The 12,590-nt window shown below is 38.6% G+C and overlaps 2 protein-coding genes across 4 annotated transcripts in view; one reads left to right on the plus strand and one right to left on the minus strand.

Annotated features, from left to right (window-relative positions):
* The window catches only part of ATAD1 (ATPase family AAA domain containing 1), a 40,668-nt gene extending 38,932 nt beyond the window's left edge, over positions 1–1,736 (plus strand). For both annotated transcript variants that reach the window (XM_005906567.2, XM_070363777.1), the window contains exon 10: positions 92–1,736. In XM_005906567.2, coding sequence (XP_005906629.1) covers positions 92–212 — 121 coding nt within the window. In that variant the 3' untranslated portion in view covers positions 213–1,736. The remainder of the gene's footprint in view (positions 1–91) is intronic.
* A 7,240-nt stretch (positions 1,737–8,976) lies between these two features.
* PAPSS2 (3'-phosphoadenosine 5'-phosphosulfate synthase 2) overlaps positions 8,977–12,590 on the minus strand; it is a 101,504-nt gene continuing 97,890 nt past the window's right edge. For both annotated transcript variants that reach the window (XM_005906566.3, XM_070363776.1), the window contains exons 11-12: positions 11,342–11,571; positions 8,977–10,794 (exon numbers count right to left, since the gene is read on the minus strand). In XM_005906566.3, the coding sequence (XP_005906628.1) occupies positions 10,653–10,794; positions 11,342–11,571 (372 nt within the window). In that variant the 3' untranslated portion in view covers positions 8,977–10,652. The remainder of the gene's footprint in view (positions 10,795–11,341; positions 11,572–12,590) is intronic.

Genomic DNA, 12,590 nt, shown 5'->3' on the forward strand with positions numbered 1-12,590 from the left:
TTGGTAAAATATTTTAGGGAGATGTATTTTAAAGCTGTGTGAATATCGGTGGGTTGTTCTGTTTTTGTCTTTTTTTTTTTTTACATTTTAGCCATGATGAAGATGAAATTCGACCTGTACAACAACAGGACCTGCATCGGGCAATTGAAAAGATGAAGAAGTCAAAGGATGCAGCATTTCAGAATGTTCTAACACACGTTTGTTTAGATTAAGAGTAAAGATCATTTGTACAGCTCAACACGATCTAGTTTGGTGTGCCCTCTTATCATCAGTGGAAATAGCTGAAGGAGGAGTGTTCTTTCAACAGCGAGAGAGTTTTATGTTCATGACACTGGTTTTATACTCTTGAATTCTAAGTTATTGAGACATAGTTGTTATATAAATGGTATTACTACTTGTGAAAAATCATGAGGAGGAACAATTTAATCAGCCTGACTGTGGGTGCTTGTGTTTGACCTCTTTAGCCATATGTTGCAGCCTTATAGTGTCTAAGCTGGTCTTAAGGTAACAAATGATTTATTGAGTCATTAGTGAGAATTGGAGACGTGCTTAAGTGCTGGTTTCTAGATATGTGAGAGTATGTGTATGTGTGTATGTGTGTATTAAATGTATATAGTCACACATTTTATATTGACATTCTGTAGATAGGTTTGAATACAGAAACTTTTTTTTGTAATCCCAACTACTGAATCAAAAAGTACCAAATAGCATATAGCAAAACTAAGATTAATGGTTGTGTCTAAAACGTACAATGATTCAGCCATTTCTAGTTGTCACTTATTTCAGATTTTTTTTTTTTAAGTTGAGTGTTTATCTGGAGTTGAATAGTTGAAGTCAGTGACATCAGAAACTTAGATGTGGCTCAATTATGGTTGTTGGGATAATTAAATAAACATGCTTGTTCGGTGATCAGCACTGAATGGTTGTCAGGCAGTTGTGTGATCGACACCTGTTTCACCTCTTGCTGCAAGCATGCTGAGTAGAGACTTTTTTTTTATTGATGTATGTAAAGGTGGGCTGAAAGCCTCGCAAAAGAATGACTTTGAAAAACCTCAGTGCCATTCAGCCCCATGTATGTGACTTTTCCTTTCTTCGTTTAATGTAACAGTTCTGTTGTAACCGTGGGTTTTCAATATTTTAAAAATATATGTTCCTTAATTATGTCAAATATAATTTGGTCATCAAAAATGATAGTTTAAAACTAGCTGTTACTAAATGTGCTAAAAATACCCATTTTGTAATCCTGACTTTTTGTTTTCTTAGCATATTATCAATTATGCCCTACTTAGTACGGATACACACATCAGAATCCCCCTGTTGTATCTGTAGTCTGATGCTGTGTGCACAAAAGACAACACGTTTTGTCCAAAGTGTCACTAACCAGAATTCTGTCACAGGCACTTAAACACAAGCACGAGGAAAGTGGCACGATGCGATCTTGAGGTGCCTTCTGACCTTTTGTTTTTATTGTATTCTTTGAAAACTCTGATGTTTATTTATGAGTTATTAATTAATCTCTTCGATAATAAGTCTCTCACAAGAACCCGTTGGATGGTTTGTTCATCATTTGTTCTTTGAATGGTGGATGGGGCAGAGGTTCAAGTTTTGAAAAATTGTGAAGATGATTGAAAAATTGATGCAAAACACAAGATACCAAAAATAAAATATTTCATCTCCATTTTTAATAACTATTATACTATTATTTTATAAATATGCAATAAAGAGGTCCCTCTTAATTGAGTTTTCTCTACTTACTCCTTTATTTCAGTTACATAAAATTTTCTGGGGTTGCTTTGGTTTATAAAACTTGCCCTTAGACTATTTTCATCTTGCTGTGTAATTTTTATAGAATACATTCTAGTATCTAACTTATTACTTTGTTTTAGTATTTTATTTTAGTAGTCATTTAATTTTAATTCTGATGGCATATTGATCAAAAATAGGGGTAATATACCTCTCTTCATGTTCTTTTATTTTCTTTTAAATTCAGAATAACCAATAGTAGTAGTTAAATTTATCACAGTTTTAATCATCGGATGAAGTTAGAAAAATACACTAACCAACACCACAAAGCCTCATCTAGGTTACCACATGACTCATCTAGGTATCTTAGTGTCTTAAAGTAACTGAGGAAACCTTATTATGTGCTTTTAAAGAATGTTTAGTGTTATGTAATAGATCCTTCTGCTATAGACATATTTGACAATAAGCTTTTGGCATGCATTGGATTCTAAGTTCTAAGGTATATTTTCACTTTGGGTAACAGTTAGAAGTACTAGATCTAGAGTTAGATTGCCTGAGTTTAAATGCAGACTGTCCGTTAATTAACTGTACCTTGGACTAGTCACCTAACGCTCGTTTGTAAACTGGCATGGCAGCAGCACTCACAGGCGGTGTGATGAGATGATGTGATGATGTGATGAGATGATGTGATGTGATGATGTGATGTGATGAGATGATGCCTGTAAGACACTCAGCATGGAGCCTGGCATAGTATGTTCAAATGTTCATTGTCACATTTTACTACTTTTACACACTGATGTACACATCTGTTGGCCAGGCTCAGTTTTGAGCATTCTTCATGCTTAACCTATTTCCATTCCCTAGATCTTTATTCTAGGGATTGAGATGAAATGATCAGCTGTGGTGTTTCTCTAAAAGCCTCATTGGTGGAAGACTTCTGGTAAGTCTGGTGTATCTCAAACTATTCCTTGGCCTTTTTAAAATAGAGTTTAGAAACTCAATATTTGAATCAATTCATTGTTTCTTGTCCAGTTTCTCCTTTCTCATTCAGTCCCCCACTTATAGGGTGATCCAGAACTTACCATGTGATCAGTAGCTGTATTGGAGTAATTTAAATAGCCTATATGATCACAGTAACCTAACATTACTTAGTAGCTGTAACTGGAAGATTTGGTGTTGCAGATGTCTCAAGCCTTGAGCGTGCCTGAATAAACACATTCGTCAGTAGGAATTTGTTTTTCAGCTGGAATTGTTTTATTTGTAGACAAATACAGCTTCTGGATAAAGGAAAGGAATTGGATTATGTATATATTTTGTAATTCCTTTTTTAGTTTCTCTTAAGGTCAATGTCAGAATATTGACTAGAATTCTAATATGCTAAGCATGTAACTTGCAAGACTAAAACCCCAACACCAATTAGAAGCCTCAGATAAAGCCACAGAATCATTCCATTTAAAGCTGACAGAATGATTTTACCAAAATTATTATCAACTTAGTTACCAAAGATAGTTTACTAATCATTTCAAAGGTTACAGTGCTCGCTCGCTCTCTCAATTGAAGTGTAGTTGATTTGCATTCTTGTTAGTTTCAGGTGTGCAGCAAAGTGATGCAGATATACACATGCACATTTGATTTTATAGATCTATATATACTTAACATACACGTATATATCTTATATACATAAGTATATATAGGTCTATAAAATCTTTTTCAGATTCTTTTCCATTGTATGTTATTATTAGATATTGAATATAGTTCCCTATGGTATACAGTAGGCTCTTGTATTGAGAAGAAGGTAAAAGTGCATGCATTGTTTCATTGTGCTTCACAGATAGTGCTTTTACTTGTGTGTGTGTTCTACAAATTGAAGATTTGTGGCAACCCCGCATTGTCCGATGATGGTTAGCATTTTTTAGCAACAAAGTACTTTTAAAGGTATGTACGTTGCTTTTTTAGATATAATGCTATTACATACTCAGTAGACTACAGTATGGTGTAAACATAACTTTTTTTATGCATTAGGAAAACAAAATTTGTGTGACTTTATTGAGAGATTTACTTTATTGCAATGGTCTGCAGCAAAAGGCACAGTAATGTCCTAGGTATGCCTGCGTAGCACAGATGCCAAATGCAAACAAGATCAAACCTAAAAGAAACCATTTAGCATGTGAGTAAAAACACAACATCCTTCCTTAACACTGGTGTACACACTATTAATACTAACAGAACAGAAGGGTCTCATTACCAAAATACTCAACTGGGAGTATATTTTTGTGATTGTCTAACATTTACTGTTATAAATCTGCTTGAGAACAATTTTAGATAAAAGCTTGTGTGCTTTGGGATATAGTTTCAGTGAATGTTAGGGCTAGTATGGAATGCATTCAGGACACAGGTTTGCGCATCATAATAGGTTGGTAAAACTAGAGCCAAACATTGAAATAATTACTGACATGCAAGATTTGGAGCTGAGAATAGAACATAGTGGTGTATGCCTCACTGCCCTGAGGATACGCAGCTTCCAGAAATTCTAAAAATGACCAAGATACTCAAACGGGTTGGTAGTATATCGTCCAGTAAGCAAAATTCTTTGCAGACATGTCTGGGGAGATGAGCACTGTCCACTGGGCCACAGTCACAGTCTTAGGAAGAGTGCCCCTTAGGGTTCTGTTGCAGGCAATCGACTCGAGCTGACCTAAGCAATAAAGGGTTTATTTGAAGGATATGAGGAGCCTCTTAAGATCATAGGAGGCTAAGAAAGTGGACTTAGGTTAGGAACTCTGAAAGCTCCAGAAGGTTTATTTTTAAACAGGAATTGCTTAAGAAAGTTGCTTTTATTCCTCTACTAGATTAAATGAACTTCAAATGTTTAAATTGCCCTACACAAGTTTCAGAATCCTAGAAGTGTGCAAACCCAACAAAAAAATCACTCCTGGCAATCCTGGAGCTTTAAGAGAATGACCTTTCAGGAACTCCTTTGGCTTAAGTGGTTTGAGAACAAATACAGTTGACCTTGAATGACACAGCTTGGAACTGCATTGGTCCATTTATCCTCAGATTTTTTTCAACAGTTAGTACTACAGTATTACACAGTCTACCTGCCTTTGGTTGAATGCAGGTTTAGAATCTTGGGTATAGGGGAACTGTGGATACGGAGTGTTAGCACTCCTAACCCCTGCTTTATTCAAGGGTTAACTCTACCTTGATTCACTGGTCAACTACAAAAGGAGTGGAGTTTCATTGGAAGGAATATTGTGGGGAATGTGGCTAGACACAACAGGTAAATGACCAGCTGGCCACACAAGACCTGTACTGTGGCTAGACACAACAGGTAAATGACCAGCTGGCCACACAAGACCTGTACTGCTGAGTAAAGGGCAGTATTACGACTCAGGTGGGCATGCTGGACATACGAGCAACACACGTTCCAGTTTGTGTGGACAGGCCTTCAGAAACTGCTTGGTGCAATCCCATAGGTTTTACCACTTGATGAGGGATGGAATGCTACTTGGCATGCCAAACTCTTCAGCACAATGATTGTTTTTCTAACTTGTAATTTATTTTTTTCAAGATAGTAGGTGTAAAAAAAGAACAGTGGACACCGAAGTATAAAATGGATTTTTGTTTTATTTCCAGGAAGTACAAGTCCGTTCCTCTGATGGTCAGATGTTTGTGGTTCTTTGTATTCAGTTCTAACAGGGTTCTGGCATCCAGTCACCACGAGACTGTATAAGACTTCCAACCCCTCTTCTGCCATTTTCTCTATACAATCCAGAAAGGGTACTTGCCTAGCCTAGCAGTTTGTTTTTAAATGTTTTTTTCCTGATTTCAGTCACTACTGTCTTGAGTGTTAACTAAACTCTCCTCATGCCTGCAAAGACTCCCATCTAAGCCAGGCCTGCTCTTCCAAACAATATATCCAGACTCAGGAGTCTACCCTGAGTATAAAAAAGGTATAAAAAAGGACCAAGGCGCTCTGCTCCCTCTGAAGGGCTTATTTCTCCCTGGAAGTCAGTTCATGAAGAAGACTCTGCATCCACTGTTCTTTGCTAGTTTCATAGAAAAGTATTATTTTTCTTTTGTCTGGATTTTTCTTATTACTATGGAAGTGAAAGTCTTGCATCCTTCTACATTCTAGCAAAAGAAGTTGTGCAGATATTTATTACAAGTCATGTAAAGTCCACTTGCAGCTTTATGGCTTCCATTCGCAGTTGTGGAACTCTTACTAACAGTGTGGTAGAGAGCATACACATAGTGTAGCCTTGGGCAAAGTCTCTTTACATTTGTGGGCATCTGTTCCCTTATCTGTAAATGGAAATCATAATGGATACCTTCTGTGGTGGTTTTAGGCATCATATGAAAACGCTTTGGGAACTAGAAAGTGAATATGCCTGTAGGTTGTCGTGTCCTTAGGGAAGTCATCTCACGTTTCCGGCCTCCATTTCCTTATCTGTTCAATAATGGAGATGCTGAAATAGATGTGCTATAAGTTCCCACTCCAGTTTTCACTGAACAGCACACTGATGCACCAGTGCCCATGTTGATAGACATTTTGGGCACTTAGCAATACTGACTTGATAATCGGAACTTTAAACTGGCTACTTTGTTAGCTACTGACAGGTGTCAGCCTTGTAAATAGATTTGTTAAATTATAAAACATGACATTAGGTAGACAGGTCATAGACACTTCCATGTATTTGGTGTTTCTGCTTATTAAACGTGTTTCTTTGACTCTTTTGAAGCTGTAAGCTCTTCCTTGGTTGTTTACTTTGAATATCCAAAGATCTGGTACTTTATATAATTTTTTTAATATAATTTGAGGATAAGATGTGAGGTACAACCTCTTTAGTAGTTGATGGAATTATCCTCTATAAATGTAGGTTCTTCTCAGTGAATACATTCACAGAGGCTGTTCTTTTAACTAGCTTAAAAGACCAGATCAGTATTGGAGTTATTTACTTGAGAGAAGGAAATGGCAACCCACTCCAATGTTCTTGCCTGGAGAATCCCATGGACAGAGAAGCCTGGTGGGCTGCAGTCCATGGGGTCGCACAGAGTCGGAACGACTGAAGCGACTTAGCAGCAGCAGCAGCAGGCCATTATTGGGGCTACCCTCATGGCTCAGATGGTAAAAAATCTGCCTGCAATGCAGGAAACCTAGGTTCAATCCCTGGGTCTGGAGGAGAAATGGCAAATCACTCCAGTATTCTTGCCTGGAAAATTCCTTGGACAGAGGAGCCTGGAGGTCCATAATCCATGGGCTGCAGAGAGAAGTGACTGAGCACAGACACACAGGCCATTATTATTTGAACCTGATCTGAACTGTACTTTTCAACTGTTTATGGAAAGCAGGCTTATGCAATAAATCAAGGTTTTTCTTTACCTCCCATAAAGTGTATAATATGTTTTATGGCATATAAGAACTTTCACAAAAGTTATTTAGTAAAATAAGTGCGGAGCAGGTTTGAGTTTCTGAAACAAGCCAACCATATGGAAGAACTTTACCAAATAAAGTCTGTATTACTGATGGCAGCAATTACAAATACATGTTATGACATTTAAAAAGCTGTGCCCATTTGTGGCTTATGTATTTGAGCATAATAAAATTGTATTATTTTTTAAAAAACATTCTGTAATTTAGATTTCTAATTGAAAGTGGTCTTCCCTACAGTTAATCCAAATTAGTAAATCTATGGAAACGGTAATAGCTTGGCAAGGAGGGGTGAGTACCTCAGTAACAAAAGATAAGGCATTGAAAAACCATTTTATAGAAGACTCACCTGTAAAAGATTTGTTTCTCAGTTTGTCAAGACTTCTTTGCATTATCACTCTTTCCTAGCTCCATAAAAAAAGTGTTTATTTTGTCTGGGTTTTTTTTTTTTATCAAATAAAAATGTCCAAACTCTAGACCGTGGCTGATTTATTTTAGTAATAAATTCAATAAAATTAAAATATAAGCAAAAAACATTAAAATAGGCACCTTTGGAGTGAATTGCTTATATACATCACTTTAACCATTGGTGAGTATGTATAATGAATGGCCCAATAATAGTTAATATTGGCCAAAAAATTAAATGCATGCCATGGGGAAGGAAAAATTAGTGGTTTACTCTTTCAGTAATCTATAGTTAATTCTTGATAATTTATGCATTATTGGTAATGGGAATATGCATATATAATAGAAACCTGTATCATTCAAAATCTCAAAAGACAAAAGCTGCACAAAAACAATTGATTGTTCTTGTGCTCACCTGATTTCCTGATTACCTACCTATTAGGAAAGTATGTTGAAGATCTATACTAGACCTAAAAGGTAATAGGAGGAAGATGAGGAAAAAGCAGAAGTGAACTTCCTGTTCTAAAATCACTAAGATGTGCTTCTTCATGCAAGAAAGATGGGTTGGAAAGGAGTCTTGTAGGCTTGATATAAATGCTGATCGGTGTAAGTCCACCACGATCAGAACAAATGAGTGATTCACATGTGCCTTCCACACAGCCCTGTACGGTCTGGCCTACTCCCTCAATACCACTTCTGTCTTTATCTACTTACACATTGCCTGCTCTGCTTTGTCCAGGAGCCAGCAAGTAAAGATCTGGAGAGAAAGATAAAGTGGTAACAAAGGCACCTTTGAGTTGGCTGTTACACCAGTTTTGTTTAGAGTGAGTTCAGGAACAAAAATTTGCATGAAACCTTCAAGACGGAAGAGATGGAGGGAGTCTAGGAGGGAAAGAACCCCACATCTGCAGGACTGTGTCAAGGCTGCTGAATACACCAGCAGCAACTGCCGAGGTGAGTGGAGCAGTGGGTGCTGTGGAAAAGCATAACTACTTCTGACCCTGCTGGAACTGCGTAAGCTTGTTGGAGGCACTTTGAAGAAAAGGGAACAAATTAAGGAAAAGTTAAAGGTCACCAGCTCCCACTGCATTGAAATCCCAGGGTGAGGTCCCTGAGGAACTGCAGTGTTGGCTGAGATCCTGTGCCTGCACGTCGAGAGCACAGTTTAAAAATGACACAGAGGTAAACAGCCTCCTAATTATGGTCTAAAAGCTGCTGCTGCTGCTGCTAAGTCGCTTCAGTCGTGTCCAACTCCGTGTGACCCCATAGACGGCAGCCCACTGGGCTCCCCTGTCCCTGGGAAGAGCTGCTGTTTCTCTCCAATTACGCTGGTTCACAGGAGCTTCAACCAACACATATCACCCAATCCTTGAAAAGACAGGCAGGAAAGACTCAGCCTTTATCTTGGAAATTTATTGAAATAAGAATATGCATCAGTTGTACATAGAAATAGTCATTTGCACTAAATACTACTGAAGCAGAAGAGCAGTTTTAAATATATTAAAAACTCACAAAATATATTGATTAAGGCACTGCATCTTGTCTTGTGTTTTCAATAAACATGCTGTTTTTAAGGCAGTAGGATCTCTGATTACATGAATATAGGCACTATTACTATTAAAGATAGTCACACCTTGCTGTGGCCATTGTGATCTATTTCTCAAAAGAAGTTTCATTAGCTTGGATTAGCATTTTCTTTAAAAAAAAAAAAACAATACGAAAAACATAGTTTTCTCTTTCCAGAGTCTCTTCCAGAGAGACCTATTTACAAAAGGTACTATTTTTTCATATATCCCTAAGCAACACGGAATTACACATAAGGGGCCAGATTGCCTCCCAGAGAGTAAAGCCATCAGAGGTTGGATGTCTGAACAGCATGCTGAGTCTTTGGAAAAAAAAAATTTTTTTTTTCAAGTGTAATAAAATCAGCTGGGTCTTAAAAACCTCTGGACTTTTCAGCATCCAAGAAAACTGGTTAAGTGCCCTCTGTTAAGGAGTTTTGTTGAGCAGTTGACAGGAACCAGACCCAGCTCCTGTGTCGGACAGTGCAGAAGGTATATCAGCCTGAGTCGGGAGAGCTGGGTGCTCCTGTGCCACCAGCACTTCCAAAATGCCAGTTTGGCACTTCAGTTACAGTGCTCTCATCAAGCCAGTGCTTGTGCATCATCTTAGTCTGGTCGCCTGTAAGATGAAAAGGTTGGACTTTTCCTGTGTTTTTGTCCGGTTCCAGCAGCTCAATAGTCTGATGGGTCTGAATGGAGTCTGGTCCCAGCCGATGCCACTGCAGTTAATAGGTGCAGCATCTCTGTGGAACACAATGACCACAGCAAAGAGGAGAAAGTATTAAGTCTCCACATGGCCAGATTGAGGCCTGAGTGCAAATCTTTTCATCAAAGCCCTGTATGCTATTTAATTAAAAGTCACCATTTAATTAAAAGTCACCATTTAACTGGAGTTCTATTATTCACACAAAAAAGACTTATTAGACCATGTAATTTTCGTGGCAGAACTAGATTGCATATCTCTCTGAGATTAACTTCCCATTTTCACTCATTGGGTTTCTCCAGTCGTACAGAAGAGACTGAGCATTAAGGCTGGATTTGGGCATGAGGGAAACAAAGGAGAATCTTGACATGAGCAACCCCTCATTTAGGGTGAGATTTTGTGTTTTTTCTTTTTCTTTGACAGCTATATAGAAAGCTGCCCGTCTGATTTCTTCTACTGGTATATAACATGGGAGAGTGCAAGCTGGCAAGACTTCAGCTGGAAAAAAATGCTTTACTTTTTGGCAAGTAAAGGAGACACATTGTCAGAGCTTTAAGAAATCTAGGAGCTACTGCTCAGATGCAGTAGAAAAGTAATTTCATTCTGAAATGATAACATTTCTTTTACCTGCTAAAGTTTGGTCTTCAGTTTTACTGTATATACTATATATATATACACACACATACATACACGTGTGTGGTGTATATACATATATATAAACTGTAAATAAAAGCAACTGAAAAGTAATCACAAAAATAGAAAAAGAAATCAAAGAGCAATTCAAAAAGAAACTGGCTCTGAAGGGCATTTAGTTGTTCTTCTCCAGGGACGCATAATAATCTGTCAGGACTTTCCATGCTTTGGGGGCCATGAAGCCATCTGGAGGATTTTCGCCTTCCCGGGCCAGCTTCCTCATACGAGTTCCTGAGATGAAGTCAAACTCGTCGTGCCTGTCATAGGGTAGCAACAAAGAACTCAGCGTAGGTAAATAACATCTACTTCAAAGACCCCAGGAGGATGTTATGGGTTCTGAAACTACATTTTTTTCTTTCTGTAAAATGCATCTTTCTAAGTTAAGCAGTTCAGTAAATTTTCAGTAAAGGAACTTGCAGAAGGCCCGGAAATCGTAGCAGCTCTGCAGTCAGCGCTCACTGCACCCTCAGTTCATAGGGCATGTCTTCCTATAGCTCTGACTACTTGGTGAGCTCTGAGCATGGTTGAGTGCTCTATTAACACATGAAATCTTTTTCTGTATATACAACCCTTTCATGTAATGTGCCAGGCACTCAAAGCATGCCCAAGGAATGTGTGTTGGAAAGGAAATACTTAAGGACCATTTACCACAAGATGAGCTACATCTTTGGGGGACAAAGAATGTGCAAGACCAGGTCTGAGCTTACAAGGGACTGTCACCCCAGCTAGGAGCTTTCCCAAAATTTTCTCTCATCATTCCAGTCGTACAAATGTTGATTAAAGAATTTTCCTCGGAAAACCTACCTTTCTGGATCATAGAAGTCCATGGCTTTCTTGGCTTTGTTGTAGGCAGCCACTCGGAATGGAATGATTTCCACAGATGTGAGGCCAGGGGCCATGGTCAAGACCTTGCCCCCGTGAGTGGGTTCATACAGGTCTCTCTTGGTCTCAGGATGGGGCATTCCTGCAGGGTCCCGGCCCACAATGTAGAAATTGGCCCCTGCAACCATCCGGGCTCTGCAGTGCCACTGGACCTAGGGAATACCACAGCAAGGACATGCTGATCACCACTGGCCAATCGTTTGGGCCCTGGTTTATGGAGACATCCCTTTATTCTGCTTCAAAAGTAATTCAGCAATGTGGGTCAACTAAGAATTGTAAGAAAGTCAGTGAGGTGTCCAAGGCTGCTCTTAGCTCATCTGTATTGTCCTACTGGGAAGAATATAGGAGTTTTTGGAAAAGGAAATGGCAACCCACTCCAGTATTCTTGCCTAGAGAATTCCACGGAAACTGGAGCCTGACAGGCTACATAGAGTCCGTGGGGTCACAAAGGGTCAGACATGACTGAGCAATTAACATAGGAGCTTTAAAGATAAGAACCTCCCCTCTTAGAACCTGGGGTTATAGTTAGTAATCTCTCCAGACTAACAGACGACGAACACTCAGATCTTACTGTTCCATAGAACTATGTGAATTTTACTTTTCAGTTCCTCCCTATTCAAAATAAATCACAGTTTAAGGGAAATTACAAACTCCATCTCTTACCATGGAATTCCATGTAACTGCCAGTAATGAGCTAATTAACATTCATATGCACACATTGATTCCATTTCAACACAGCATTGGGATTTCAAAACAAGTTGCCCTCTTTCAAGCTCAAATAGGATAGGGAAGAGAGCTAGGGGCCTGGAAATTTGATCTGGTTGAAGATAATTCATTAAACTCACCTTGGAGCATTCCAAAGCGTTACGACCTTTTCAATTCATCATTCTCACTGCAAATTTGTTCATATCCACTACATGGGTGGTGCTGCGACGAAGAAAGTCTACTTGACAGGCCCAATGTGTTATGATGAAAGGGAGACATTAAGCTTTTAAAGATACCCTCTCCCTTCTAATGTAGCTCACTGAGCATGGTGAATCACTTAAAAGAGTAAGTGGTAACTTCTGAAATATCAGGCTAGATACATCTTGCCCTATAACCCAGGTAAGCTGTATTATCCACCTCATTCACATACCAACTTTCAGAGTCTCAAAGGCAGTATATGATAGGT

This window comes from Bos mutus, chromosome 26 (genome assembly GCF_027580195.1).
Source record: "Bos mutus isolate GX-2022 chromosome 26, NWIPB_WYAK_1.1, whole genome shotgun sequence".
NCBI classification, from domain to species: Eukaryota; Metazoa; Chordata; class Mammalia; order Artiodactyla; family Bovidae; genus Bos; species Bos mutus.